This window comes from Aspergillus aculeatus (genome assembly GCF_001890905.1).
Source record: "Aspergillus aculeatus ATCC 16872 unplaced genomic scaffold ASPACscaffold_2, whole genome shotgun sequence".
Taxonomy (NCBI): Eukaryota; Fungi; Ascomycota; class Eurotiomycetes; order Eurotiales; family Aspergillaceae; genus Aspergillus; species Aspergillus aculeatus.
In genome coordinates, this window is record NW_017962977.1 from 1,726,153 (window position 1) to 1,753,999 (window position 27,847).

Here is a 27,847-nt window from a genome sequence, read left to right on the forward strand (position 1 = left end):
CTTGTCGCATGGGCTCATCAGTCTAGAATGCGATTCACGTGAATGCGAGGCCAGACCTTCTCAGAACACAGAAAAGCCATTGACAGAAACCATCTCCCTAACTGCGCACTATTCACACTGCAGATCTGATCCACGGCTCTCCTGACAGCATGAAACCCGAGATGTTCATCCCCTCAATCCCCTACTCCCTCTTCCTGATCCCAGCAGCAACCGCCGCCACATTCCCGGCCTCCCACATCTCGCAACATGTGTTCGACGGCGACAACTTCCTCAAATACGATGGCATCCGCGGGCCCTACGTCGACCGCAAATCCTACGGCATCGGCCGCGACCCGCCAGCACAATGCGCCGTCGACCAAGTGATCATGGTCAAACGCCACGGCGAGCGATACCCTGCCTCGGGGGAGGGTCCTGCGATTGAGGCCGTGTTGAAGAAAGTCAACAGCACCGTGCAGGCGGCTTCGAACACCAGCGGAGACCTCGACTTCCTCCGCGGCAACTGGACCTACTATGTGCCGTCGGATTGCTACGAAGCCGAAACCTTCACGGGGCCCTACGCAGGGCTCGCCGAGGCATATACCCACGGGCAGCAGTACCGAGCACGCTATGGTCATCTCTGGGACGGCAGTAGCAGTAGCAGCCGCAGCAGCAGCAGCAGCACGCCAACGCCCCTCCCGCTCTTCGCGGCAGAGTTCCAGCGCATCATCGACACGGCCCGGCGGTTCGGGGAAGGGTTCGTGGGGATGCAGAACTACTCGACCCACGCGGCCCTGAACCTCATCTCGGAGTCCAGCAGTCGCGGCGCGGACAGCCTGACGCCCTCGTGCCACCAGGACGATGGCCCGGCGCGGGACAAGTGCAATGCGTATCCGTACCATCTCCCGCATTTTGACGCCGCGGCGGAACGGTTGAATGCGCAGTACAAGGGCCTCAATTTGAGCTGGGAGGATGTTGTCACGCTGATGAGTGAGTACGATTGGTTTTCTGAGCTGAGCCTTTGCTATATTTATAGTACAGTACTGCATCACAGTCAGACTAGACTAACCCACGAATGTGCGGCGCAGCAATGACAGCGTACGAGCTGAACACGCGCAGCGAGTCCGAATGGATCGACGTCTTCACGACAGACGAATGGGTCAGTTTCTCGTATATCTGGGACGTGAACTTCTACTATTGTGCTGGGTGAGTTCGTCAGCCAGCTCCGCTGCCCGACCCCGTTTCAACTGTACTATACTGAATGCTACCCCCCCGCCAGCCCAGGAAACAAATACATGCGCGCCGTCGGCGCGAATTACCTCAACGCCTCGCTCGCTCTTCTCCGGCAGGGTCCCTCATCAGCCGGACCCTTATTCTTCAACTTGTTCGCCTGCCCTCTTACCCTCCTAGCTTATTCACACCTTGTATACCACACTAACCCAACCCCAGCGCCCACGACAGCAACATCACCCCCATAATCGCCGCCCTGGACATCGCGACCCCCCCACAGCCCCTCCCCACCGACCGCGTCGCCTTCGACCTCCAGCAACACTGGCGCATCACCGACATCATCCCCATGGGCGGCCGCCTGACCATCGAGCGGCTGAACTGCAGCAACAGCGCGCTCGGCCCCGCGGGAATATACGTGCGGTTGGTGCTGAACGAGGCGGTCGTGCCCCTGCGCACCTGCCAGGATGGACCGGGATATTCGTGTTCGTTGGCACAGTATGCCGAGTTCGTGGGCGGGTTGCCGGGGTTTGCGACGGAGTGTGCGGTCCCCGCCGACGAGCCGCAGGTTTTGGGGTTCTGGTGGAATTACACGACTTCGACGAAGGAGAATTGGCATAAGGGGGGAAGGTGTAATGGGCTCGCTTGAGGGGTTTTTCATTGGTTGTGGTGGGGAGGGTTGGGTAGGCAGGCTTATGAAATATTGGTGCGCATTTGTAGGATTGGGGATCGGGTACGGTGGTAAGACTATATATAGTATTACTGGGTGGGTGTGCTATCGGCAAGCATGCTGGGTTGAGACTAAGACAGTTGAGTGCCCATTTCACGAATGGGTTGGCTGTTATCTTCATGCAGCGCCGTTTTTTCAGTTATTCGTAGCATTGACAACAGATAGCGTATCATCGTCATCACATTCGATACACATCTAATCTCCGGCAAATCACCCCTCATTAGCATTTCCCTTCCTTGAAGACGCTTTAGCCGCCGCCAACTTTCTCGCAGAGACCGGAGGCTGATACCCCGGATGCATGGTCTTCAGATGCTGATTCAGGTTCCACGTTCGGGAGAACCCATTATAATGCCGATCGCAGTTCCTGATGGGGCACACCAGATCAGACTTACGGTGCTCGCCTTTCCCTCTTGGACGGGGCGTGTCATCGGCCGATGCACTCGTCGCGCGGGATCTCGAGCCACCCTTGAGGGATGTCGCCCGCGAGCGAGGTTTCCTGGATGATGCTCGTGATGATACTGGAATCGCCTCGGGTTGGGGCTCAGGTTCTGGCTCATGCTCCAGTTCAGCCTCCGGTTCGGACTCGCTCTCCACGTATTGCCACGGGCCTGGACCACCGCCAGCTTCCGGCAGATCTTGTCGCACCTGTCCTTCGTGGAACGTACGAAACGCCATATCCTCGCCGAACAAATCCGCACAGCGGCGGGAGGCTCGCATCACCGCCGCGGCGGGGAACCCTGTCATGGACGCAATCCCCAAAACCTCGCTCCAGTCCCGGAGCCCCTGACGGACCCGGCTGACGGACCGTCGGCCATCGCTGCTGCGTGATCTGCCACGGGACCGCGAAGACCCCCGCGAGAGCGAGCGCTGACTCGAGGGTGCTTTGGACGATGTGCGCTCGCTGGATGCACGGCTACTCGAGACGCGGGTACTTCGTGAGCGAGAAGGCCCAGCGCTGGACTCGGATCGGATTGAGGACCGTCGTGTGCGTTTTCTCCCTCGCGATAGACTCCGCTCCTTCTCAGCGGCGCTGCCTTTCCGTTTCGGCTGCTGCCCGGAGGACGAGCCTGAGATCGCGCTTGCGGTATCCGTCTGCCATTCGCTGGCGGAGCTATCGTCGTCGCGAGCGAGGTCGCCCTGCCGCGCGCGATGGAGGCCCATGAGCAGCGTGTCGAATTGCGTGAGGATATTTCGAGTCAAGGGCCGTAGTTGCACGCGTGACCTCTCATCGTCCGCCTGCACCACGGGCCGTAGAGCCACTGGTCTCATTCCGGCCACCGTCTCCGGTTCCTCGACCTCCTCACTCTCCCAATCACCGGCACTCTCATCCTGGGTCCCGGTCTGCGACATGGAGGGTTTCCTCTTGCCGCGCCGCGGCGTCGTCGCACCGGTTGCTGGCCTCGTCGTCTCCCACTCTCGTGCATTGAACCGCTCCTTGGCGGTCTTCATCATGACAGCCATCAGGGATTCCTCCAACTCCGCACTTGGCCGCGGATCCGGCTGCCGACGCAGCGTCCAGGCATCGTCGATCGCCCGCCGCACCAACTCCCCGGGCCGCGGCACAGCCGCCGCAGGCATCGGCCACGCCGTCCACCTCTTCGGCGGCGCAAAAACCTCCTCCTCTCCTTCAATCCTTCCATCCCCCCCTAGAGCACCACTAGTCATCCGCCTCGCAATCTCCCTCGCCCTCACCCGCAGCGCATAAGCATTATACAAATGCGCCGCCAGGTCCCGGGCGCGGAGATCGACCAACGCCTGCGCATTTTGTCGATCCTCGGCCGTGAGATTCCTCCAGGTAGACTCGGGGCCTCGGAAACGGTTGGGCCGGTAGTGGTCCTCGTCGTCTGCATCGGGCGACGAAGAAGAAGGAGAAGACGGCTGACGACGGCGACGACGATTTTCCACCACGTCGACATCGACTTTCCCTCCCTTCTCCCCGTCCAACCTTGCACCAACACCCCTCCCCCTCCTTCCTCCAACATCCCCCACCTCCTCCCCCTCCTCTTCACTCTCCTCCAAATAACTCGAATCCGAATCATCCGAAAGCCCCTCATCTCGAGGCGAACCCCCTTCCTCCATGATCGTGTCCAGATTTCCCTCTAATTCATCCGGATAAGGCTCGAGATCCGAGAACCCACCGACGTCCTGGCTGCTGTCGCCGCCCCCGAAGATGGATTGGTAGGCTTGCGGTTGCGGTTGCGCGGACGGGGGAGGCGCGAAGCGCGGTGAGCTGGGGTAGTAGTTTGAGGAGGACATTGTTGCTGTGACCAGCGGCTTTGGCCTGTTCTTTGCTTTTTTTTTGGGGTTGTGTTATCTTGGTATAACACGCACCCCAAAACTTAGTCTGTGTTGCTGGGTGGGTGTTTCAGTTGTCGATGCGGTGGTGTGTGTGTGTATTTATGGTATGCGAGTCAACAATCTAGACCATGTAGTTGTATGCATGCATGCAGATCGGGTTTGAGGCACTTTGGCACGATAAAGGCATTGGGGCTGGCGGGGTTTTCTGGACCCTGGGGTTGGGCGATGGTTGTCTATAAATACGGGTATATTACTCCATGGCTTGGTCATCACTATCGTTAAAAAGTGGGTTGATAAGGTTTCGTTGAAGTTGAAGTCAAAAGATTTGAAAGATGCGCCAATGTGGGTGGAAAATGTTCGACATCACGTGATGCAATGCATGGGGCGTGGGATTGTTGAGTAGAGTAGGGTACTCAATGGATATACTCAGAATAGATGGGATTATTGGGCTCTGCAGTGCTCGTAAGTAGCTTAGATATCTGGTACTACAGAGTGTGCTGTGGTGTTGATCAGATCAGCAGCTATAGACCAGCTCATGGGACTATAGTTGCTGAGTGAAAGACACCTTAGGCTTTCAACTACGAAAAAGCATACCGCAAAACAGTACAATCCTATTACAACTCATGAAAATAAATTCTTATCAATAAAACATACTATGCAAGACGCCAAAGAGTCAAATGTCTCCAATACCCAGCAAGGATATCATTACACACAGGAACTAAACACTTTTTGATGCACACAACATCCATCTATTTCTGACCCGCCTTCTCCAGCTTTCTCCGCTTGGAGCGCAGCTTGGCCGCTTCCTCGTCCTTCTTCTTGTTCGAGTACATCATCTTCTCCAGCAACTTGCGCTTCTTCCGGCTCATCATCATCTTCTGGCGCTCGAGCTCCTCCTCCTCCTTGCGCTTCTTGGACGCGATCTTCTTGGTCTGCGACTTCTTCTTCGTCTCGCCGGTCGCGCCGGACGTGAAGGGGAGACCCGCCGCCTCGGCCTCCAGCTCCTTCTGGTGCTGGGAGCGGGCCGCTTCCTCCTCGTCCTCGGACTCGGAGGCGGCCTCGTTGTCGTCGAATCCGCCGAAGTCCTCGTCCTCCGCCTCCTCCTCGCTCTCGTCGCTTTCGTCGTCGGTGCCGGCGACGTCCATACCACCGTTGATATCGGACTCCTCGTCGCTCTCGGCCTCGGATTCCTCCTTCTCGCCCTCGGCGGCCTGCTCATCTCCAGCCTCCTCCATCTCCTCGTCGCTGTCCTCTTCCTCGGCAGCGGCGGCTTCGCCTTCCTCCTCCTGCTCAGCCAGGGAGGCGCGAGGGTCGTAGGCACCCTTGGTAGGCTTGACCCACGGGCTCAGGTGAGGGGGGAGGGTCTCGCCGGGTGCGTACAGATCAGGGCGGAGGAGCTTGCCCTCGTTGATGCAGTCCCAGACCCACTGGGGCTGGATGTAGGTTCTACCGGGGATGCGAGTACCCGGTCTGACCTTCTGGACGGCGCCCTCGGCGGAGGCGGCGGGAACGGCGGGAAGCGATTCTTGGGGAAGAGAAGGACGGTCGACGATCTGGTGAGTGATTCTCGTGTCGGTCTCGTCGTGTGTGAAGGCGCCGTCACCGAGCACAGCGTCCCAACCGATACGGGTGCAGCCGAACGAGCGGAGAATGAACTCCAGGGGTGCCTTGGGCGCCTCTCTGGAGATGTAGAAGACGAAGGGCGCAAACAGAGAGCCGGCCTCCTCGCCGCTCAGGTCGGGTTGGGGAAGGGTGTCGGCCTCGGGGGCGGCGGGCTCGAACTTGTCGATGGCGTCGGTCGCCTCTTCGGTCGCCTCAGCGGGTTGCTCCTCCGTGGTTTGGTCCAGACCAGCGCTCTTGATGACCTTGTCGACCTTGGCCTGCACGTCACGGGAAACCTCCTGGTTGGAAGACTTGCTGGCCTGCTTGCTGGCGTCGATAGCCTTGGGGGCCTCGCCCACCGAGCGTCCCTCGAGGGTGAAAGCCGCCAACTCGGCGCCGTTCTCGTCACTGCGGGTATCGAACTTGGGAGGGTATCTGAGACCGAGAGTGGAGTACAGGCGGTAGTTCACGAATCCTAGCAGGGTGGTGTAAAATTCGACGAAAGTGGCCATGATACGGTAATCGACATCGCCGTTGACACGCTGGACGAATCGGTAGGGCACCAGCCACATGATATCCTGTCCCTGAATGGTAGCCTGGTAGTAGATACCCTTAATCGAGAGGAAGGACTTCCGCAGGGAGTTAGTGGTGATGAGGTAGTGCTGGAACTCATGGCACAGGCGCTGGCACAGAGCGATGGTCTTGGGAGGAACGTGGGCGGAAGAGGGAAGGTTGGCGAAGAGGAAGAGCAAGGAAAGAGCATCGTCGAGGTCTCTCAGGGCGTCGATGAAAGTCGGGTAGCGCTCCTTGATGACATGGTCGAGGGTGAGTTTCGGCGCATGATTCTTCTCCAGGCGAGAAGCATCCCCGACTTCTCCACGGCCAAGGGAGCGGGCGATCTTCTTGGCAAGGGCCTTCTGTTCACGGAACTTGCGGAGAAGGGGTTCGTGCAGCAGATACTGGATATCCTTGGTGTAGTAGAAAGTGGTGTTGGGGGTCGAAGTCCTCGAGGCCTTCTTCTTGCTGCGAGGCTCACGGGGATAGATACCTGTCCGACGATAGAGTGGCAACGATCAGCATGTGAGACGACATAAGATAGAGATAGATCGAGATGATCTGTGCAGTATAATCGGAGGGAAGCCATACCCTTGAAGATACATAGTCGACGGAAGTCAGGCAGAGAGATCTGAAGTTTGCGCACAGCCTGCGTTCTGGTGATGTAGTTTTTGGCCTGGCCAGAGGTTCCTGCGTCTCAAGTCAGCGAGAAATCAATCGCATGAAGAGAGAGGATATGCGAACCCTTCTTCTTAATCTTAGCCATTTTTGCAATGGGGGGATTGGATCAAAAATCGAGGGGTGAGTGACTTGAAAGGAAGATCCGATAACCAGAAAAATGGTTGATAAGTTTTTTTTTTTCTTTTCTTTTTTGGAGCAGCGGCGCGGACGTGGTCCGTGCACGGCGGAAAAGGGAAATGCGCGGAGTTCCGCTTGGCACGTGAAGCCAACAACAACTGACACTAAACACCACCGGACATTATCTAGCTTCCAATCTGATCCCCCCCCCCCGCGCTGCTGTTATTCAATTGCATGCCACTTCCGGCATGCTCTGATTTCCTCCTCTGATACGAAACAGTATGGGGGTTGATCGCAGAAAAGCTGCCGTTTTCGGTGGTGCTTTTGCTCTGCGACTTCTGCTGCTGGTGTTGTTCCCTTCGCTCCCCGACTTGTTGACTGGCCGAGTTGAGGTCTCGACCCCGGTCACCAGCTTCAAACGACGTAAGTCTCTTGGACTGGAGATGTCTGCCCTGTGTGATGGAAAGCTAACCCCTTGCAGTACAAGAAGGTCTCTTTCTCTATACTCGCAATGTTTCCCCCTATGATGGAGGCGTCTTCCATCAGGTACGGACGGCATTCAAACAGACCAATGCGGATGAGATCGGGCTGACAATGTGAAGGCGCCACTTCTTCTTCCTATTTTCTCGCTGCTGCCCAGCTCCCCAGGCTTTTCCTTTCCGACGGTCGTGCTATACTCTCTGATCGATTTGATAAACGCAAACGCCCTGATCACAATTGCGGAGTCGGGGTGGGCAGTCTCGGGGCGATCGTACTCGGCGATACGGAAGCATATTAGGTGGGACGGGGTGACAATCGCAGCATGGTACGGAAACCACTAGGTAACGAGGTCACCTTCGGGGATATCATCATTGACTTTGTCAGGTTCTTGTTTAACCCCTTCACCATCGCAACATGTCTGGGCCGGTCCACCGCGGTCTTCACCTCGATCGGAATTCTGTACGCGCTTTCTAGTGCCGTCACCGGAAAGACCTTCAACTCGATGCTCGCTCTAGGCTTCGCCTCGTATCTGTCAATCTACCCGGCGTTACTCTACATCCCACTCATACTCCTGTGCTATGATCAGCGTGCGCAGACAGCCAAGACCTGCCCCAGCACTGCCGTTTTCGCTCTTCAGCACCTGGCAATTTTCGCCCTCAGTATTGCCGGCTTGCTTGGGATATCAGCTCTCCTGATTGGGGACTTTAGAGCGTTTGTTTCTGCTACATATGGGTTCCAGTTGCTTGTCCCGGACCTAACGCCCAATGTTGGTCTTTGGTGGTACTTCTTCATCGAGATCTTCGACTCCTTTCGCGAATTCTTCCTCGGAGTCTTTTGGCTCCACTTGGCCTCCTACATGGGCGGTCTTACGATACGGTTAAGAAGACAGCCTCTGTTCGTGCTGAGCGCCCTGCTGGGAATCTTTGCCGTCTTCAAGCCCTATCCCAGCATATCTGACGCCTCGCTGTACTTTGCACTTCTCCCGCTGTACCGACATCTATTCCCTTGTGAGTAGCCCATCCGCCGCGTGACTAGAATACACAACTAACAACCATCAGTAATGCGCTATACCTTCTTCGCCGTCTCGGCATTGCTCTACGCCACGCTCCTGGGACCGGCATTTTATCACCTATGGATCTACGCCGGCTCAGGCAACGCCAACTTCTTCTACGCCATCACTCTCGTCTGGAGCTTAGGGCTTTCCATCCTGCTAGCCGACACGATCTTCGCCGCGCTCCGCGACGAATGGGAGTACGACAACCCCGAAGTACGGGGCAAGGACGTGAAGCAAGTGTAAATTAATCTATCTTTGTCTTATACACAGTACAGTAGAAAAGCCAGCCCATCACTCTGTGGCCCATCACTGCCTCGCATACACCCTCGAGAGAATCCGATAATCGGGATCTTTGACTGTTCCATTCCTCAACCTCCGCGGCCGGGGCGAGCTCTCATCGATTCCGAACCCCAACCGCTCGTAGAACCGGATCGCCGCCCCATTCGCCCGGAAGACGGTCAACATGGCCTTGGCTATCCCCAGCCGCTCCCCGATCCGCAAGAACACCCGCATCAGCTGCGCCCCCAGCCCCTGCCGCTGCACGCTCGCCGCCAGATGCACCTCGTAGCAGTAGACCACCTCGAACCCGTCCTCGTACGTGACCATGAACGAGAGGAAGCCGAGCAGTTCCTCGTCCTCCTGCTCATTTTCGGGACTCGTCGCATCTGGCGATCCTGCATCTGCCTCCCGGGATTTGGGAGTGGCGCGCCGGAGAATCAGATACTTGATGTCGGGCAATCGCATCTCCTTACGTTTTTTGGTGGGTGACCAGCCGATTGAGGAGGCGCGGTAGGCGTCTGCTGAGGTGGTTTCGATTAGTTGGAAGCATTGCGTGAAGAGGGTCCCGGGCAGGGTTGCGGCGGTGTGGATTGTGATAGTGTAGTGCTGTTGCTGTTGCTGTTGCTGTTGCTGCTCCTCGGCGTTGAGCTGGTTGGTGATGTGGAGGTCATCTTTGGGGACGTAGAGGTTGATGAATTCGGCCAAGGGGAGGGCGTTGGTGCGTTCGACTAGTGGTTGCGTTGGTTGGGGTGGCGGGGCTGGGGATGTGGGTTAGTATGTTGGGGTTCCTAGGGGCTTGGGGTAAGCTTACTGGGTTGTTTTTGGGGTTCAAGTTGGGAGAGTTCATGTTGGGATTGTAGGGTTGGTGATGTTGATGTTGGCTGGGTGGGTTTGCGGGATGCGCGTCGGATTCCCCGCTTGCTGTTGGTGGGTGGTTTGGTTACTCGGTGGGAGGAGGTGGTGGAGGAGGTGGGCATTGTTTCTGAGTGGAAGAGTGGGTGTGTTTGTTATTTACAGGTCGATGCGGGGAGTTGAAGCCCAAGGGGGGTTGTTCTAAATAATGCTTCTTCAAATATGTGGGTTTGTTGTCGGGGTGGAGAGGATTTTTGTTTGGGTGCGTTCCGGATGTCTACTCTTGCTTGTGGTGGTTTGGTTCCGCTCGCATTTGCATGCATGAGTGCATTTTGATGCACGTCCAACCTATTGTCCTTCTGGAAGACAACTCATGTTGTTGCTAAGAATGAGTGAATCGGGTCGTTACACGTAGATTTTTTCGCTCGATAAATATAAGCCATCATAGGGGGTTACTGTCCGCGCCGCTATATATATCACAGACCTCCCCAAACTTACCGCAGGGGAGGAGCTCATGACTGCTGTCGTTGCTTCGCAGCAAACTCCTCCGCTCGCCTCTCGGTCTCCTCTGCACCAACCTCCTTGAAGACATCCAGGCCCCACTGGAACGGAAATCCGTACCGCAGGTGGCGATCCAGCCTGTTTAAAGTTTCGAAGATGTGCTCGGGAAGGATGACATCTGAAAGTCCGGTCAGTCACGCGGCGCATGGATGCGATGGAGATTCGCTTGCAACATAGTATATGGATACCGTACCCTGAAAATTGCTCTCAATCCGAGATGGTGTCACGCTCTTGGATAGCACGGCAGTACCACGTTGCACGGCCCAGGAGATCAGCAATGTGGCGGGGTCTTGGTTTAGCGAGCTGGCTAGCTGCTTGATGAAAGGGTCGTCGATGACACTATTTCAGGTCAGTAGATGATCGGGTTGGAACTCAGGTTCGATAATAAATACCGCGGAAGGCCGGCAAGGTTGTTGCCAAGAGGGCTGTATGCGATAGGTAGGATATCCTGTATTTAATCAGCGGTGCTCAATCCACATAACAAAAAGTCCTGCAAAGGATAGAAACCGTCTACCTTGTCCTTGAGATACTGAATCAACTCAGGCTGTAGCAGATAAGGATGCGCCTCAATCTGGCTGGCAGCTGGCGGGATCTCCGCGGTCTGAAGGAGCTCCTCGAGATGTTCCTGGGTGAAGTTGCTGACTCCGATACTGCGGACCTTGCCTGACTCAACGAGCTTCTCCATCGCCTTCCAGGTATCGCCGATAGGGACGTTGGCCAACTTGAAACGCTTGGTGACCGGATCAACAGGCTTCAGCTCTTCCCCAGCATACTCGAAAGCCACTGGCCAATGGATCTATCAACTCTTAGCAACGGTGCCAATGTTAGAGTGAGGAGGCCATCGTACCAAGTATAGATCCAGATAATCGGTCTGGAGGTCTTCCAGGGTCTTGTCGAGTTGCTCCTCCACATGCTCGGGGCGGTGGTGCGTGTTCCAGAGCTTGCTAGTTAACTGCTCGCCAGGGGATCAGTAAGAGTCAGATCCGGGTAAAGGTGGTTCGGGGACTGACGAAGATCTGCTCTCGAGGCACGCCCGATTTCTTCCAGCCCCTCCCGACCTCGTTCTCATTCCGGTAGACAGGGGCACCGTCGATATGACGGTATCCTGTTCGCAGAGCCACTTCGACTGCGTCTTCGACCTCATGGGGTTTGGACAGCTTGCACTTGTTAATAAGATTTCACTTGCGATGCTGAAGCTCTCAGCACGTACCCAGGTACCCAGGCCAACGGCGGGGATTTCGTAGCCGGAGTTGAGCTTGAAGGTACGTCCGAGGGACATCTTGTTCGTACGGAAGCTTTGTTGGATCTATGTAAAGTTTGTGATTTATACGTGGGCAAGAAGTGCAATATAAATCTATCTTGATCCTGGGGCGGATAAGACCGGAAGAAGCGGGCTAGAATGATTACAGTTAAGGCTGTTGACTACCCCTCCATCCTTTCTGACAAGTGCTTACCTCGTTATGAGACACTACTTTATTATGGTTTTCCATTGTCGATCCAATACGACGGTTGCGCAATTCTCATGGTGGAATATCGTTTATTTTTGACAATGACTTCCCAACAGTTGGTATAGGATGGAGAATATCCTCCCCGGTGCGCATGTTGATCATGACGGTGAGTCCTCGCTGTGAGGGGACCATGTCTTGAGGCTAAACGTTATTTCTCTCTATCAACAGTCCAGAATTTCCTGTGTGTGCAAGGAACAACGATGATGAATGTCGACCTCGAGCGATTGAAAATAAACTCAGCACAATGAACTTGGGCACGTTTGACCCACCAACCATGGCATAAGCAGCTGTTTCTGTTGCCCCGCCGGGTTGAACCGATTTCACTTCTGCCGCGATGCGCTGAGATATGTCGTTCTGATAAGGCTCAGGATGGCTGACATTCATCAAATATTATTCATCAACCCTGAATGAAGACTGTGAACGATCACAGGTCAGATGATTTCCTACAATGCATGGAACAGACAAGTCCTCGGCGTGGATGTTCGGTTGGCGGTTCGCGGGTGAAAGGGAAGAAAGGACGGCTGGAGTGGGGCAGAGATTCTTCAGCAGATTCACAACTGCCGGCTGCATCCCACCCACTCAATTTACTCAAACATTGTTATAAGGGCGCTGGAGTTCAGGTCATCGCTAGGAAGGTCATTGTATCCGTTTGCCAATCGCTCAAGCTCGAGAGCTTCAAGATGCATCTACAGTCAATATTCAGCACAGCTGGCTGACATTGTCGGACCAGCTCGGTGTTCTAGAAGAACCGGCGAAGCTGAACCATCTCCACTCTCCCGCGGTGTCTTGCAACCTTTGCCCAAGGCCTTTGCATGTTTATCAGCATGGAGAACAGCCTCGAAGACGCTATGAAGCCACTGATTCGTCCAATGGGTTGAATGTCTCCGTCTCGGACGGTTATCGGACCGTTATTGAAAGTTAATGCTTCAATTATGACTTATTAATCATACGGTTTGAGTTGTGGTGGAGCTCGCCCTCTTACGTCAATCATCAAGAGCTGTGTCTCCATATAACAGCTCCCCCACCAACCTATTTTGAAAATCAAAGCACTTCATTTCTTACAATCGACTTTGCTTGCTCAGCTCACTAGGCTTTCATCAGACAATATGGCCCCCTCGACTCACAAGCAGTGGACTGTCCAGAACAAAGAGGATGGTTTCAACGCCCTCAAATTCGCCGAAGCGCCTGTCCCCAAGGTCGGCGAGAATGAGGTCTTGGTGAAGTTTCACGCTGCCTCGCTCAACTACCGCGACCTGATCATTCCCCAGGTATGCCGTCATGATATGGGACCAGTCACTGCTTTTTGCTATCGTACCTTGAAACTAATGATCTGGACTGCTGCAGGGATCCTACCCTTTCGCTCTCAGCTTCCCAGTTGTGCCTGGCTCCGACGGTGCCGGTGAGGTGGTCGAAACTGGCTCCAAGGTCTCCCAGTTCAAGAAAGGAGACAAGGTGGTCACTCTCTTCAACCAGCTGCACCAGTACGATCCCATCGACTCCAGAGGCACCAGCTCCGGCCTTGGTGGAGTGATTGACGGCACCCTCCGTGAATATGGGGTCTTCAACGAGAACGGCCTTGTCCGAGCCCCCAGAAACTTGAACTACATCGAGTCCAGCACGCTCTCCTGCGCCGCGCTCACAAGCTGGAACGCTCTGTATGGTCTTAGACCTCTGCTGCCTGGACAAACCGTGTTGGTACAGGGAACTGGCGGTGTCAGCATGTTCGCATTGCAGGTAGGTAGTTCAGCCCGAGCATGACATCTCCCCAGCAAACTAATCACGGGGAATCTAGTTTGCCAAAGCTGCTGGTGCCACGGTCATTGCTACCACCTCATCGGACGAGAAGGCCAAGAAGTTGAAGCAGCTGGGCGCTGACCACATCATCAACTACAAGACCCAGCCCAACTGGGGTGAGGTTGCCCGCAGCCTCACTCCCGATAACGTTGGTGTCGATCACATTGTTGAGGTTGGCGGCAGCGGTACCCTGGAGCAGAGCTTCAAATGCATCAAGTTCGAGGGTGTGATCAGCATCATTGGATTTGTGGGAGGTGTCGACCCTGAGTCGCAGCCCCCGGTGCTCGCTACCTTGAGCAACATCTGCACGGTGCGCGGTATCTATGTCGGCAGTAAAGCCATGATGAACGATATGGTCAAGGCGATTGAGGCCAATGACATCCATCCGGTGGTGGACGAGCAGGTCTTCACTCTCGAGAAGACCAAGGAGGCCTATGAGTACATGGTAAGTTGGTTATCGATGATCTGACTGTGGTTGAATAGTCACTAATGAGAGGAACAGTGGGCGCAGAAGCACTTCGGCAAGTTGGCCATCAAGATCGAGTAAACGAAAGCCAAGCCAAAGACCATAAGTTATTGAGGAACGAGTGTATGAGTATAAAAGTACAGTACATAGACAATGACAGTGATTGTGTAATATAGTGATGAAATTATTGGCAATGGGATGCATTGATACCTTAAAGATAGAGTGGGAGGAGAAGCTCGAAGCCCATTGGGAGGGGGAAGGAGTTCCCCTCACCCGCGCGTGGCCACCTCATCATTACATCCAATGACTTTCTCCACCTTCGCTGCCTCCACAATTCACTCCCAACCCACTCAATCCTCCTTCCCCGATTCTCCCTCCATTCTCTTTCATGGATCCAGACATTATTAATCTTTGGAGTCACTGGAGACTATTTTCATGTTTGATTGTGATTTAGCCACGGTCTTCATTACTACCCCTTCTACCGCTTCAGCCGTCATAGTACCCGATGCAGTCCGATACCAGGTATAGATCGACTCTTCCTATCTGCGGGCCTGATCGCAAGTATATCAAGAAGTCCCAGGTTAAATTCACCCGGCCAGCCCAGATGAGTCTGTTCGCTCGAGTAACAAGCTATCCCCCCTTGGGTCAGATAACATGTCTCAAGAGCGCTGAGCCGGTAAGCCTACACCGGGAATAATATGATCAATGCTCGAGACATTAATGGGAAGATAGCTTCGCTTCACAGTAGTTCTCGAGTCCAGTACTACATTCCCTATCCAACCATGGGAGGTGCACGTATGGCACAATATCACTGCGAGCTCCGAATGGACAGCACTGCCGCTCCAGAGATGCGACTCCTCCGTCGCACCGCTCATCAACAGCAATGCAGAGGAGTACCACTACTTCCGCAACGTCTTCTCCGGGGAAATTGGCCCGCCTGAAAACCCGGGTCATGCTCAATTCACCGTGAGGTACCGGGTCAACTCCGATGCGGAATGGCAATGGGTCAACCAGCAGCAACACATCAGCGACGGAGAGCTTCTCTTCCCCGCCCAGACGCCAACCATTGACTTAGAAGAGCCGGCGCCGGCGACGGATTTCGCCAAGTACTTTAAGAGCCTCTCGTCGTATGTCGCGGTTCAGCCGCGCAGGAGCGAAGCGCCCGGGTCCAACCTCTGGCATGTCACGGGGCCGGTCACTGCCGCGCTCGAGGGACAGTCGGGCCTCACGAACCTGTCGCTCGGGGTGCCCGCTTCCGTGGTGCGGTATTTTGCCCTGGTGCGGATTTGGAGCCCGTGGCTGGGGCCGCGGCATGGGAAGGGGAGCTTCGCGTTGAGTGAAGATGCGATTCTATGTTCGTTTCTGCGGACGGATGGGGTGCATGTGGTTCTTTTGGCTGTGTCGGGGGTGGACGATGTCCTGACATTGTTTGAATCTGGAGAGGACGGGGCGGTGGTGGTCAAGGCTAAGAATGATAGCACACAAGCAGCCAGGTTCCAGATCCTGGCTGCAGCTGCGCATGATTTCGAGGTGGCGATGAGTGCTGTGGTCTACGAGGCTCGGAAGTTGACCCGGCCGTACGCCGAGCAGGCTGAATCCACCCGCGTGCCAACCCCGGTGTCTCCACCGGGGGATGATATCGTGGTGGTCGAGAAGGATAAGGATGTCAAAGCCCAGTGGCTTGCGGAATGGTACGATGGTCTGACGTACTGTACCTGGAACGGCCTGGGACAGGACCTGACGGAGGAGAAGATCCTCCGTGGGCTGGACTCGTTAAAATCGCACGGCATCAAGATAGCCAATCTGATCATCGATGATAACTGGCAGACATTAGATAAAGGTGACTCCCAGTTCACCCGAGGTTGGAAACAGTTTGAAGGAAACCCGGATGCTTTCCCCAAGGGCTTCAAGCAGACCATCCAGAAGATTCGGACCACCTATCCGAACATCCATCATATCGCAGTGTGGCATGCCATGCTGGGGTACTGGGGCGGCATCTCGCCCGACGGTGAACTGGCGAAGCTGTATAAGACCAAGAGAATAGAGATCACAGACCCAGCAGCGGGAGGCCCGATTGCGCACGCCTTCGAGCGGGGGTCGCTATTAGCCATCGACCCAGACGACATTCAAAGATTCTTCGACGACTTCTACAACTATCTCGCCTCGGTGGGCGTTGACTCGGTCAAGGCCGACGCGCAGTTCTTCCTCGACCTGATCAAGGACCCCGCTGACCGCAAGCGGTTCATGAATTCGTATCTCGATGCATGGTCCATCTCAACTCTGAAGCACTTCAGCACCCGGGCGATCTCGTGCATGTCGATGATCCCCCAGGCAATCTTCCACTCCCAGCTGCCGACCAACAAACCGACGATCCCGCTCCGCAACTCGGACGACTTCTTCCCCAACATCGAGTCCTCCCACCCGTGGCACGTATTCTGCAACGCCCACAACGCTCTGCTTACGAGGTACCTGAACGTCGTGCCGGACTGGGACATGTTCCAGACCAGCCACCCCTACGCGGGCTTCCACGCCGCCGCGCGCTGCGTCTCCGGCGGGCCCATCTACATCACCGACGAGCCGGGCAAGCACAACCTCGGCCTCATCGACCAGATGACCGCGCCGACCATCCACGGCGCGACCGTCATCCTCCGGCCTGGACTAGTCGGCCGCACGCTGGACGTCTACCAAGACTACAGCGAAGGCCACGTGCTGCGCGTCGGCACATACACGGGCTGGGCCCGCACCGGCAGCGGTATTTTGGGACTCTTCAACATCTCCAGCGCAGACAGAACCTCCATCATCCACCTCCGCGATTTCCCGGGCATCCACCCCGACTCGACGGGCGAATACATCGTCCGCGCCCACACCAGCGGCAAGATCGCCGAAACCCTGCAGGTCTCCGACGCGAAAGCCCTGGTCTCCGTCGAAGTCAAGCACAGGGGCTGGGAGATTCTGACCGCGTACCCGACGCACGCCTTCTCCCTGACCCCGCATAACACGTCTCAATCCTCAACCGCCGCAAACCCAACACCAACAACAACAACGAAAGTGGCCGTCCTCGGCCTTCTCGGCAAGATGACCGGCGCCGCCGCCCTCGCCAACTCGGACATCTACATCGAAAACAACGGCCGGCTCCGCGCGGACATCAGCCTCAAGGCGCTCGGCACATTGGGGGTGTATTTTTCGGATCTGCCAAGGTGGGATATCGATGGGAACTTCATGGTGACGATTCTGGGAAAGCCGGTGCCGCGGAAGACGGTGTGGAAGGTGGGGGCTGCGGAGGAGAGGGATCGAGGTGATGGTAATGAGGAGGGCGCAAGGGTTCTGGCGGTGGATGTGTTGGCGGCGTATAAGGAGATGGGGTTGCGGCCGGGTTGGAGTAATGAGGTTTTGGTCGAGATCTTTGTGCGGTGAGTAGCACTCATGAGTCTGGTTTCTTGATCAGATGGGAAGCGTGCATGTGTGGAAGTAGGCCTGGGTTTAGGGCTACTCACAGACGACCCAGAGGAAAGTCTAAGAAGTCCAAGCGGCTGTAGGAGGATGAGACGAGAAGAGAAATCATATTCATACCATTCTGACGCAGTCAAGTAAATAAATCGTAGTCATCATCATTAAGGAGCCCACGGGGCCTGCAAAGCAGAGCAGGTAATCACCACTTAAGTACCGAACCGCAGCCCGACAGAAACAAGAAGACCAACCATAACACATCCAGCACCCCCACCACTTCGAACCCAGACGGTCGTGCCCAAAATACCTCAATAATCACCCGTTGGAATAATCCCTCCCGCCAAAGGAACATGCTGCCCATGGAACCCGAACGCCACCGGCCCGTCGACCCTCGCCTTCCCCAGCACGGACAGATCTCGCGCATCCAGACACAGCAGATAACTCTTACCGGAATGTCCATCCAACACCACGCTCAGCAACACCCCGTCATCCTCGTTCGTGCCCTGCGGGTCCGCCACGAAGATCGGTTCCCCTGGGGAATGTGCATGCTGGGCCCAGATCTGCGGGGTCTCCGGGTGGTCGTTGTCGAGTTTCATGATGCAGTCGAAGAAGGTGGACTCGCCGCGGGCGCCGATGGAGTAGGTGTACCGGTTCTTGCGGGTGACGTAGCTGGGGTTGAGGGTGGGGAGTTCGGGGGAGATGGGTTTGCAGGTGGTGCGTTCGAGGATTGCTTTTTGTGGCTGAGGGTTGGGGGACGCGGGAGTGTAAGCGGGGATGAGCGGGAGCCGGAAGCGGGCGACGGTGGAGCGGGTGCTGTCGGTGCGGCCGGGGGCGCCCAGGCGGGCTTTGGCGGGGCTGATGTTGGAGAGCAGGTTCTCGTAGTACAGGGAGAAGAGGAAGTCGAGGTTGTCGAACATGACGAGGTCCGCGACGATGTCGACCCCCCCGGCGCTGTTGAAGGCAGACGGCTCCTGCCAGGCGTTGATGCTGTGGAAGCAGAAGAAGGGCGGGCCGGCGTAGCTGCCGACTAGGCCCTGGCTGCTCTGGCGGTCGATGACATACCACATTGAGGGCTTGGTGGGGTCGAAGGGTTCTATCGCGTCGAGAACGCTGTGGACGGGGGTGTCGAAGACCGAGACGTCCAGATGCGCGTTCCACACGCAGATGACCACGTAGTCTTCGGTGAGGAAGAGGGAGTGCAGGTAGGCGGGCGTGGCGGGGAAGGTGGCCAGGATCGTGGTCTCGCCGGTGGATGCTGAGGTGCGGAAAACGCGATACGTGGGTTCCGGGCTGTGTGTGAGGTTGTAGTTGAAGACGTCGCCGGTCTTGGGGTCTGAGCGGGCATGCGCGGCGGCCCTTTCGCCCGCCAGGTCGGGATGGAGGTTTTGCTGACGGGCGAGACCGATGGGCTCGAGGGTGACAGGGTCCAGCTGCTTGAAGATGTTGTAGTCGGTCTTGGCCCACAGGGTCTTGATCCCCGTGGATGTGTCCCAGCGGTCACTGGTCTCGGTCCCCAGGCCGGGCATGTTGACCGATAAAGTGACCCCAACGTTCACGGCGGCGGGGTGAGGGGGAGTAGACTGGCTGGCTGGCTCGTATTCGGTCTGAACCTTGTTGTAGACGGCTTTGCAGGGATCGCGCTTCTGCCCGAAGGTGGTCGGTTTCAGGCTCCCTGACTTGCGGGTTTCTTCGATCAGGCGGTCTACCGAGAAGCGAGAATTGTAGTAGACACGCAGGGGCTGGTCGGCGTCAGGGGCGACGAGCTGAAAGCGATGGGTTTGACTGTATCCATCGAACCAGTAGCTGAGTTCGACCGTCTCGCCCTGCTCAGTGTCAACTTTGTAACTTCCTGGCCCGGTGCGGTACAGCGTGCCAGCCGTGTAGGCAGGAATGATACCCTCCACTGGGAGTTCGACGGGGTCTTTGACTTCGTAATTGGCATCGAACTGGAATATCATCAGTCTCAACCGTTGGTTTCTAAGTAGGGACTCTTACGCCTTGAACGTTGGGCCAATTGTTGAAGTGGTCTTCGACCTGAGTGTTTTGGGTGGTGGTCATGTTTGCTTGGAGATTGCTCGAATAGATCGGATTGTTTAAGATATGCTTGTGCTAAGAAGCTGGAGCTGTTGAGGACCAAGTAAGCCGCATCTCCGCCGAAGGAGATGGGTTCTTATATATGCCTGGTGAAGGCGAAGAGGTGGAGGGATCCCGCCCATAGATTTGGTGGAGGAATCCCGGAAATAGGTTGGTTTGTGTAGTTATAGTTTACCCTGCTTACATCTCTTTGTAGTTGTGTTTGCATGCATCGGACCCCGGCGGGATTCCCCCACATTTTCCCCGCCACTGCTGACGCCGACATTTCCAACTCTCTTTCACCATCCACCACAACTGTGTTCTTGACTACTTTTTGCCAAGTAAGGCACCACAAGGTCTTACCGGTTTCAGTCAAGTCGAGTCGCCAGCCCTGTTCATTTACGTACATAGCTTCAGCATGACCGCACGATCCAGAGCCGCGGAGACACAAGATCCACCCACCAAATGGAGCTGCGCCTTCTGCGATGCAATCTTCCACCGAGTTGACCACTATAGGCGCCACATCACTTCTCGTACGGCTTCCTTGCCCTCTACCTTTAGCACAATGTAGTCCTTTGTTGACCGACAGCAGATAGCGCAGACAAACCGTATCAATGCTCCTTCTGCGCCTCTCGCTACAAACGAGGGTGAGTCCGCTTCTCTTACGAGTTTTCAGATCACCTCCCACTCGAACTTCCTGTTGACGAATGCAGGGACGTCCTTCGTCGTCACTGGAAAACCTGTCCCGCGCGCCACGAGGCCGGGTATGCGATCCCAGAGCCTCGAACGGGCGGCAAAGAACGACACGCATGCGATGCATGTGCGCGGCTGAAAAAGTCGTGTGACGGAGCCAAGCCATGCCTAGAGTGTGGGATTAAGGGGAGAGAGTGCACCTACCGGCGAGTTGATGAGGGTAATGAAGGGACGGTCGTTCAGAGCGAACGACTTCCAGAACCGCAGCTGGATTCCGGGTCCAGAGAGGATCCCGCCGCCCTGCCGTGGAGTTTAGGACCGGGGAGTTTTTACTCACTCCATGCTGCGAAAGAAAGTACCTATAGGTACTTGAAGTGATGCCTGGGGATCGTTAAATATCACGATTGCAGCAACGGGCGGATTGACGATACCCAAAACATGCATTGCAGAATGCGCATTACCCCGGGCACCCCAGGACGAGCTGTCACACGGAGTTAGGGCTTGCAACCCTGCCCAAGACGGCTTCAGGGAGGAGACTGATCCTGCCGGTGAATATGTCCTGCTGGCGGACCGGCTCGGACTGCGGCGAGGCAATTGGCCAGCCTGTTGCTGCCCACGAAAAGGGGTTTGAGGAGCAATGCCGAAAGCAGTACACGCTACGAAGTTAGGATCATAGCCGTGCAGCTTTGCAATGCTCTCAGTGACACACTCTGAGAGCCTGTGAGCAGCCTTGTGAGGAAAGCATCCAGGAGAAGGAGGAGTATGGATGGAGATGTGAAGTCGCCTCTCTCCGTTTCTCTTTTACATTCGAGGCACAGGTAGTGGCTCTCAAGCTAGTTCTTTTCGGAACTTATGAGGTAGGTGTTCTGAGAATTTCGGAAAAACTTTGCAAATGAAGTTATGGAATATGCTGCATGACCGGATAGAAGCCCCTTTCCCCTCAAAAGTGGTGACACCAGTCCCCATGCCGTGGTTTATGTTTCTACATAAGGCTTTCTCCAAACACATAATACTGATGCATTGCATACTCGAATAAAGGAGCTATTGTCTACGTGAAAGAGATGGAAGAATGCATTGGATGAAATCCAAATGAGCCTGGGTCTAGTTTACGCCATGAATATCAGAAGGTGAAAACAGCTCTCACCACAAAAGAAAAAAAAGATTTAATTCCACTGTTCCGCTCCTGCTGCAAGACTCAACAATAGACTAACTACACGACATAAAACAATTGGTCTGCCCCTGCGTCCCCAACGAGTCCAGATACGGGTCCGGCCGGCGCAGGTAATCCGCCAGGAAATTGGCGCAGTGGGCAACATGGCCCGAATCCGCTAGCATGGTATCCACCCGATCCCCCCGTTTGTAAACGTCATGGCCGCGCCGGAGCAGGTAGAGGCAGTGCACCAGATGCTCGCGGGTCACGGTGAAGTAGTACCCCTGCTCGTTGTTCCCCACCTCGGTGTAGTCCTTCATCGGGTGCTGCATCTCGTGGTCGTAGTAGTACTGGAAGGGCTTGCCGTCGTTGAAGGTTGCAAAGTCCTCGGAGTAGTCATGAGGGCAGTCCTTGTGCAGCCAGCATGCCGACAAAGGCTCGTACGAGCAGCCCAGACTGGTAGCCTCGGCGGTGGAGTTGCCGCAGGAGAGCGTGGTGTGGCGGCTCGTGGAGAAGCACTGTCGCTGGCCGTTGATGGTCGACGAGGACGACGAGAGCTTTACGACGAGGACCTGGCGGAACGGCTCGATGGTAATGGCCGCGATGACGGTGAGCACGAGCAGAACTAGGACCAGAAGAAGGCCCGAGATCGTGATGGCCGTCAGATTCCGCTTGAGGAATTGCTGGATCGGGTGCCGGCGGCGCGAGCCAGGCCCTATTATGGTGGTGATGGTGCCATCGTCGCTGTTCTCCGTCTTGGGAACGGGTTCGTAGTTGTGGTGGTGAGGGAAGATCTTGTCCATCGCCATTGATCCTTGTGATGCTACTGGAAGTACAGCATCTCACGACTTTCTACGCTTGCGGTCATTCAGCCAAGGCCTTCTTTGAGAGGTGTAGGGAACTGGTATCTATTTGTATCTGAGAGTGACATGGAGAAAATGACGAAGACAGGCCTCAATAAGCGTCGATGAGGATTGAGAATAGCGATCAATAGAGGGAGTGAAGACAAAGAGCACGGATCTTGGCAGCAGGAACTGGTTGAGCTTACCGAGATCGGACTGAGAGAATGGCACGCCTGCCTAATCGAGCCCGAACAAAGACACGGTGGACACACGCGGGAATTCCCGCGATCAACCTGAATCAATCTACTCTCTACTGTGTACTTGTCAAACCACCACTGCTTAGAACTTCATTATATACTATTGCGGACTTCTATTATCATCTGACAGCCATGACAAGGCTGCGGAACGCTCCACCTCTTCCACTCATGGGTTGTTGCCCGTCACGGCCCCCCATATATACGCAGCCCAACTGCCCAGCGTGAGCAGCAACAACGCTGTGAAACATCCGATCGAGATGCGTTTGCTCCGCTCGTAATGCTCGACGAGGTGGTGCTGCTGTAGCATCGCGAAGAACTCCGCGCCCAAAGCATGACGCTTCTTCCGTGACCATTGCAGAGGCGCTAGATCTCTACCCACATAGGATCCGATCAGGAGAACAATTGAGACGATGGCACAGCAGACCGCCAGGAAGAGATAGACCCGCACGGCGCGATGGTAGGAATCGTTATCGGCATCCTGGAGGGCACCAGTGATGATACCAATGATAATGGTCATGCTGAAAAAAAAAGGGTTAGAGGACATTCTGTTTTGGGGCACAATGAGAAACGTACGCATTGTTCATCGTCACTTTCAAAGAGTACGCAGACCCAAACACCGACTGATGCCAGAGAGTGGTACGGATACCATCGATGATGGAGGTTGGTCCCAGCGACACCGCGACGGCATAAATACCAAACGCCGCGGCAGTTCCCTGCTTTGCTGAGGCGTAGTTGACCAGGATCATGCTGATGAACATTCCAAGACCGCACACGCACACTATCACTTGTCTTAGTGGGAATCCCATGGCTAAATCCTGAAAGGGCTTGACTCACAGACTGAGGCTCGGTGACCGAGGATATCAATGAAAACGCCTAGGCAAGGAACAAGGAAGAAGCCTAAATAATATTAGCAGATTCCCTCTTAAGACCAAGTCAAACACATACCAGCATATTGAGCCAAAGCGCTGTACCAGCCCGCTTTGATGGCGTCGACATTGAACCTCTTCTCGGCCAATTCCGTCGCATTGGAGCTGAAGACGCTGGCGGTACTGGTTTGGAACATCGAAAAGGCCATCACGGCCCAGAACATCCAAGGCAACTGGAACATCTTCCGGATCTCGAACTTCTTATTCTTCTCCACCAATTCTTCCTGAGTCGCCTTGTCTTCGCGACCACGGTAGTGCTTCTCGCAGTAGCGGTTGAAAATCCAGAAGAACACGGTGGCTGCGTTCGTGAAGAGATTCATGAAGACAGAGGTCCAGAACACCCAGGCAAAGTTGCCTGTATTCTACTGACGGTTAGATCAATGGAGCTCCAAGAGTTGCAGGGCACATACCTTGGCAATCACGTTCGCGGTGGACTTGCCGACAAATCCTCCAATCTAGTCAAAGTTAGCTTTAGTGAGTCCAATGTGGTGTGGGCGCATGACTCAATACTTTTCCAATAGCGAGCTCAAATCCAAGCGTGGAAGCAAATCCGTTGCTGGGCGGAAACCAGGAGGAGAACATTTTGTATTGTGCTGTCTGGGTCGCAATGTCGCCAAGTGCGAGGATGATTCTTCCGCCGACCATGAATCTAAATGAGCGCACTGTGGTAGCAGCAGCCACCAGAATGGAACCAATGGTATACACGACATTTCCATAAACGATCATTCCTGGCATGCAGGTTAGGGTCATTGCGTCATTGGAGGGGATCAGCAAACATACGAGCACCACCGACTCGATCCGTGACAATGCCGCCTGCGAGAAGCAGAAGGGTGGCCATGAAGTTCTCACTGGCTTCGAGAAGGGAGAATTGGGTGTTGGTCACATGCATTTGCTTTGCGATCTGTCAGTAAAGCAATGATCTACCCTGGCTAGGACAACAAACCTTCTTGATTGTGCTTTTCATGGCACCGGTGACACCGCTGCTCCAGTGGGAGCCAAAGCTGATGCAAGAGATAACAATGACAGCAATCAGCTTTGCGGCGAGAGGTGGTGGTCGCCTTCCATCGACATCATTTGTGCGAGGGCTCTTGGACGATTGCAAGGATGAGGTAGTCTCCGGCTCCTCCGAGATCACCTGAGGTGTGTCCTTTTCTACTCCCATTGTGCAGACAGACAGACAAGCTGCGCTCTGGATAAGAAATTGAATGTGAGTGTGAGAAGATCAGCGCAGTCGAAGGTGCGGGCAGACCCTGGTCGTGAACCCATCTTTATATGACATGAGACGTCCAGACCACTTTCTTCCTGAAAGCTCCCGGTATATCGCCGATTGGGGGTCATTCAGCCAGGACACGTTTAATCAGATTAGATTTTCTGGCAATCATCCGATTCTCGGGTCCTGCTTCCCAGGGAGGGGAGCTTCCATACTTTTTTGTTGTTTAGTGTCTTGGCTATGCTAACGTTGTCGTATCGTCTCCGCCGAGAAACAGGGTGATTGGACGGGATTCAGATCTTGGCATTGATTGATAAGATTGATAGGACCCACTTACGGACAGTATCCGAGAAGGTTGAGCAGGTTCAGCACCGTTCGAGAAGATCCTTCACCTGTTGGTCTGGGTTTGTCTCACTTATCGGAGGTCGGAGGCTTAGGGCTTGGACATCTGCACCACGCCACGTATCTTTCAGAAAGGCTTTCACCGGGAATCGAGTTTTCCATGCTTGAGCAGACATTGTCACTTTCGTTCCAGAGAACAGCCTTGTCATAGGGCTTGCCATCCGGCCGTTTGTACATTCCTGGCCGGGCACACCACACAAGAATGGCAGAGGGCCATTTCTAGCTACCACCTTATCGGCGAGAAGGCAATCAAGTCGGAGCATGGCTCCCGCCCTCGTCCAACACGTCAGAACCAGGATGTCATCAGAAGCTCGTACATTCCGAACATAAGTGCCACACACATGCACGAGCAGCACCAAACTACAGACTCCAAAGGGTACCTCTTGTGTCAACATTAAGTAAAGTGATTGACCCAGTTTCATTAACATCCCTGTTCGCCGTGACAGCCTGCTTGGCTTTGAGCCAACCAAACAAGCAGCCTCTACAACGGCTCCGTGACTGCACCGTAGCACAAACATGTGGATTTTTTGATTGCTTATCGTAGCAGGGATACGTACGCAGTCAGAAAATACCTTCGAAGAAATGCTTGGCTCGGAGACATTGAGGCAGAGCCAGACCCCTTCAGCTCCACATCGGCCAAATCGATTCCGATCTCTTCCGTTAGCCTTCCCGCAAACAGCATATCGTCGGGTAGGAAACTGGGATTGCTGGTCATCCCACGTGTTTGCTGCTCAAAGGGACGGGCCCGCTCACCGGCCGCAGTTCCATAGTAGCCCCGCTCCTCCGCTGCTATGGGTATATGGGTGGGTATCACCAAGCTGCCCGCGCAGTTGTTTTTGAAGAATTTGTGCCTCCGCGGAGCTACTCAGACCGAGGGTTTTGATGTGGCCTACGATGCTGGAGAAAATACTCCGAGCTAAGCTAGCAAATTATGGAAGGAAGAGGACAAGGATCTAGGGTTGATGGATATTGACTTCATTGTTTATATGCGGTGGTAGGTGCAAAGAAGACATATCCGCAAAGAACCTCCGCCACCTATAATGCAACCTGGAATAGATCTTGATGGGTTACTTCAGCTGCAGGTTGAAAAGTGGCAATTTGCTCTCGCAGTGGAGCTGGCTGGTCAAACCGTGTTTTCCATCCCATGGATGGTCGGACTTTCAAGCTAGCGTACATAAGGTTTCTGATACGAAGCTATGGATTAAGCTTATCGATTCGAAGAAGATTTCCCAGCAGGGGTTTTGAGCTTGAATGTTACTCCCTCGTGGCACCTGCCTTGATTGAGCCTGTACTTGAGGCTACCAGGGCTAACTGTCGAAGGATTAATCTTCACAAAAAGAGGTGGGAAGCAAGGGGAGACGATTTCCATGCCATCGGCCCCTGGACCTCGCAAGGTCGTCACGAAAGTGGCATAGCGGGAGGAGTCCACTGGTGGATGAGGTGGAGCATGAAATGGAAAGTGGGTTCGGAATTTTTTGATGCGGTTTTACTTCCACTTTAGCCAAGAGCTAGAGTTGACGTGTTGACGTAGAGTCGGTCGATTCAAAGTTCAAGAAGGGTAGATGGGTTGGCGCTGAATATCTGGAGTTCAATTGCACCGCAGAAGATTGTGGTTCTTTATGTTTATTCCAGAAGCGCATAGATCTGTTACGTTGAACTATCGAGTATCAGAGTCGGACAGAATTCGTCGACTGAACACATCTTCTTCTAATATAGTAGTATAGCAGTATGGTTAACCAGCTAGTAGGCCCCCCTTGACCCCTCTCCAAGTTCCAACTATTCTCACCTCCCCGCCCACAGCCCAGTAGTAAGATAGATGGCTGTACATCACCTCCCCATCCACCCCCCATCCACAACGACCACACTCCCCGAAACATAGCCGCTCGCCCGCCCCGCCGCCAGAAAACCGTCACCCCCTTGAAATCCTCCGGGCTCGCCCACCGTCCCGCCGGGATCCGATCAAGAATACTTTTGGACCGGTCTGCATCGTTGAGCAGCGCGGTATTCATCTCCGTCGCCACATACCCCGGCGCGACGGCGTTAACCCGCACCCCGCGCGCCGCCCACTCGTTGCTCAGCGCCTTGGTCAGCTGCGCCACCCCGCCCTTGGCGGCCGCGTAGGCCGGCACCGTCAGCCCGCCCTGGAAGGAGACCAGCGAGGCGACGTTGATGATGGCGCCGCGCTGGCCGTGCGCGTCGGGGTCCCGGGTCAGCATGTACCGGCCGACGTCGCGGCAGAGCGTGAAGATCGTGGTCAAATTGGTCTGCAGGACGGCGTCCCAGTCGGCGTCGGGGAAGAGGTGGCTGGGGTGCCGGCGTTGGATGCCCGCGCAGTTGATCAGGATGTTGATGTCGTGGCCGTCGGCCAGGATGCGCGGGATCAGGGTGGTGATCGAGGCGCGGGAGGAGAGGTCGGCGGTGTAAATTGTTGCTTTGCGGTTGAGGGATTCGATTTGCGTTTTGGTGGTGAGGTTCGTGGGGTCGCGCTTTGGGGATTTTGGTTAGAGACTGGGGGGAGGGGGGGGGGATGGCTTACCTGGATGAGGATTATGTCGCTGCCGGCTTCGGCGAGGGCGAGGGCCATTTGTTGGCCTATGCCTCGTGTGCCGCCGGTTACGAGGGCGGTGCTGTTTTCAAGAGAGAAGAGGTCCATTGTTGAAGGGGAAT

The 27,847-nt window shown here is 55.2% G+C and overlaps 13 protein-coding genes across 13 annotated transcripts; 5 read left to right on the top strand and 8 right to left on the bottom strand.

Moving 5' to 3' along the window:
• Nucleotides 1-161: 161 nt before the first annotated feature.
• ASPACDRAFT_49914 (histidine phosphatase family protein) lies at nucleotides 162-1,852 on the top strand (the record flags this gene model as incomplete). The annotated part of the gene is made up of 4 exons (XM_020202299.1): nucleotides 162-966; nucleotides 1,065-1,182; nucleotides 1,256-1,360; nucleotides 1,426-1,852. 4 exons carry the CDS (start codon nucleotides 162-164, stop codon nucleotides 1,850-1,852), a joined length of 1,455 nt encoding a protein of 484 aa, XP_020060207.1.
• A 291-nt stretch (nucleotides 1,853-2,143) lies between these two features.
• On the bottom strand, nucleotides 2,144-4,189 carry ASPACDRAFT_57235 (uncharacterized protein; the record flags this gene model as incomplete). Its single annotated transcript, XM_020203218.1, has 1 exon — nucleotides 2,144-4,189. One exon carries the CDS (start codon nucleotides 4,187-4,189, stop codon nucleotides 2,144-2,146), a length of 2,046 nt encoding a protein of 681 aa, XP_020060208.1.
• A 637-nt stretch (nucleotides 4,190-4,826) lies between these two features.
• nop7 (mRNA-binding ribosome synthesis protein NOP7) lies at nucleotides 4,827-7,168 on the bottom strand. Its single transcript, XM_020204442.1, has 3 exons — nucleotides 7,133-7,168; nucleotides 6,980-7,078; nucleotides 4,827-6,881 (listed from the first exon to the last, which is right to left on the bottom strand). The coding sequence occupies exons 1-3, from the start codon at nucleotides 7,152-7,154 to the stop codon at nucleotides 4,981-4,983; spliced, it is 2,022 nt and encodes a 673-aa protein (XP_020060209.1). The 5' UTR covers nucleotides 7,155-7,168; the 3' UTR covers nucleotides 4,827-4,980.
• A 299-nt stretch (nucleotides 7,169-7,467) lies between these two features.
• Nucleotides 7,468-8,963, top strand: ASPACDRAFT_21753 (GPI-anchor transamidase subunit GAB1; the record flags this gene model as incomplete). Its single annotated transcript, XM_020199055.1, has 5 exons — nucleotides 7,468-7,609; nucleotides 7,668-7,732; nucleotides 7,789-7,991; nucleotides 8,051-8,673; nucleotides 8,725-8,963. 5 exons carry the CDS (start codon nucleotides 7,468-7,470, stop codon nucleotides 8,961-8,963), a joined length of 1,272 nt encoding a protein of 423 aa, XP_020060210.1.
• A 63-nt stretch (nucleotides 8,964-9,026) lies between these two features.
• On the bottom strand, nucleotides 9,027-9,976 carry ASPACDRAFT_57238 (N-terminal L-serine N(alpha)-acetyltransferase NAT4; the record flags this gene model as incomplete). Its single annotated transcript, XM_020203219.1, has 2 exons — nucleotides 9,027-9,757; nucleotides 9,811-9,976. 2 exons carry the CDS (start codon nucleotides 9,974-9,976, stop codon nucleotides 9,027-9,029), a joined length of 897 nt encoding a protein of 298 aa, XP_020060211.1.
• Nucleotides 9,977-10,363: 387 nt separating this feature from the next.
• ASPACDRAFT_39490 (uncharacterized protein) lies at nucleotides 10,364-11,691 on the bottom strand (the record flags this gene model as incomplete). The annotated part of the gene is made up of 7 exons (XM_020200597.1): nucleotides 10,364-10,530; nucleotides 10,606-10,751; nucleotides 10,805-10,860; nucleotides 10,927-11,208; nucleotides 11,260-11,364; nucleotides 11,423-11,569; nucleotides 11,623-11,691. The coding sequence occupies 7 exons, from the start codon at nucleotides 11,689-11,691 to the stop codon at nucleotides 10,364-10,366; spliced, it is 972 nt and encodes a 323-aa protein (XP_020060212.1).
• A 1,335-nt stretch (nucleotides 11,692-13,026) lies between these two features.
• Nucleotides 13,027-14,261, top strand: ASPACDRAFT_21625 (zinc-dependent alcohol dehydrogenase family protein; the record flags this gene model as incomplete). Its single annotated transcript, XM_020199048.1, has 4 exons — nucleotides 13,027-13,188; nucleotides 13,265-13,654; nucleotides 13,713-14,159; nucleotides 14,217-14,261. 4 exons carry the CDS (start codon nucleotides 13,027-13,029, stop codon nucleotides 14,259-14,261), a joined length of 1,044 nt encoding a protein of 347 aa, XP_020060213.1.
• A 348-nt stretch (nucleotides 14,262-14,609) lies between these two features.
• On the top strand, nucleotides 14,610-17,751 carry ASPACDRAFT_75382 (putative raffinose synthase protein Sip1). The gene is made up of 2 exons (XM_020204443.1): nucleotides 14,610-14,856; nucleotides 14,913-17,751. The coding sequence occupies exons 1-2, from the start codon at nucleotides 14,686-14,688 to the stop codon at nucleotides 17,592-17,594; spliced, it is 2,853 nt and encodes a 950-aa protein (XP_020060214.1). The 5' UTR covers nucleotides 14,610-14,685; the 3' UTR covers nucleotides 17,595-17,751.
• A 184-nt stretch (nucleotides 17,752-17,935) lies between these two features.
• ASPACDRAFT_57241 (carotenoid oxygenase family protein) lies at nucleotides 17,936-19,685 on the bottom strand (the record flags this gene model as incomplete). The annotated part of the gene is made up of 2 exons (XM_020203220.1): nucleotides 17,936-19,573; nucleotides 19,623-19,685. 2 exons carry the CDS (start codon nucleotides 19,683-19,685, stop codon nucleotides 17,936-17,938), a joined length of 1,701 nt encoding a protein of 566 aa, XP_020060215.1.
• Nucleotides 19,686-20,118: 433 nt separating this feature from the next.
• On the top strand, nucleotides 20,119-20,532 carry ASPACDRAFT_39494 (uncharacterized protein; the record flags this gene model as incomplete). Its single annotated transcript, XM_020200598.1, has 2 exons — nucleotides 20,119-20,233; nucleotides 20,297-20,532. 2 exons carry the CDS (start codon nucleotides 20,119-20,121, stop codon nucleotides 20,530-20,532), a joined length of 351 nt encoding a protein of 116 aa, XP_020060216.1.
• Nucleotides 20,533-21,599: 1,067 nt separating this feature from the next.
• ASPACDRAFT_39495 (uncharacterized protein) lies at nucleotides 21,600-22,352 on the bottom strand (the record flags this gene model as incomplete). The annotated part of the gene is made up of 1 exon (XM_020200599.1): nucleotides 21,600-22,352. One exon carries the CDS (start codon nucleotides 22,350-22,352, stop codon nucleotides 21,600-21,602), a length of 753 nt encoding a protein of 250 aa, XP_020060217.1.
• Nucleotides 22,353-22,808: 456 nt separating this feature from the next.
• Nucleotides 22,809-24,730, bottom strand: ASPACDRAFT_22220 (putative MFS transporter; the record flags this gene model as incomplete). The annotated part of the gene is made up of 8 exons (XM_020199095.1): nucleotides 22,809-23,160; nucleotides 23,216-23,420; nucleotides 23,477-23,539; nucleotides 23,588-23,930; nucleotides 23,979-24,023; nucleotides 24,079-24,296; nucleotides 24,349-24,460; nucleotides 24,512-24,730. The coding sequence occupies 8 exons, from the start codon at nucleotides 24,728-24,730 to the stop codon at nucleotides 22,809-22,811; spliced, it is 1,557 nt and encodes a 518-aa protein (XP_020060218.1).
• Nucleotides 24,731-26,827: 2,097 nt separating this feature from the next.
• Nucleotides 26,828-27,833, bottom strand: ASPACDRAFT_49922 (uncharacterized protein; the record flags this gene model as incomplete). The annotated part of the gene is made up of 3 exons (XM_020202300.1): nucleotides 26,828-26,887; nucleotides 27,088-27,666; nucleotides 27,717-27,833. The coding sequence occupies 3 exons, from the start codon at nucleotides 27,831-27,833 to the stop codon at nucleotides 26,828-26,830; spliced, it is 756 nt and encodes a 251-aa protein (XP_020060219.1).
• Between the last annotated feature and the right edge of the window lie 14 nt (nucleotides 27,834-27,847).

Coding starts and splice junctions, on each gene's coding strand:
- nop7 (XM_020204442.1), bottom strand. CDS start 7,154: ATGGCTAAGATTAAGAAGAAGG. Junction 7,079..7,132: donor GGCTAAGATTAAGAAGAAGG/GTTCGCATATCC, acceptor CTTGAGACGCAG/GAACCTCTGGCCAGGCCAAA. Junction 6,882..6,979: donor TCGACTATGTATCTTCAAGG/GTATGGCTTCCC, acceptor ATCGTCGGACAG/GTATCTATCCCCGTGAGCCT.
- ASPACDRAFT_75382 (XM_020204443.1), top strand. CDS start 14,686: ATGCAGTCCGATACCAGGTATAGATCGACTCTTCCTATCTGCGGGCCT. Junction 14,857..14,912: donor GTCTCAAGAGCGCTGAGCCG/GTAAGCCTACAC, acceptor ATGGGAAGATAG/CTTCGCTTCACAGTAGTTCT.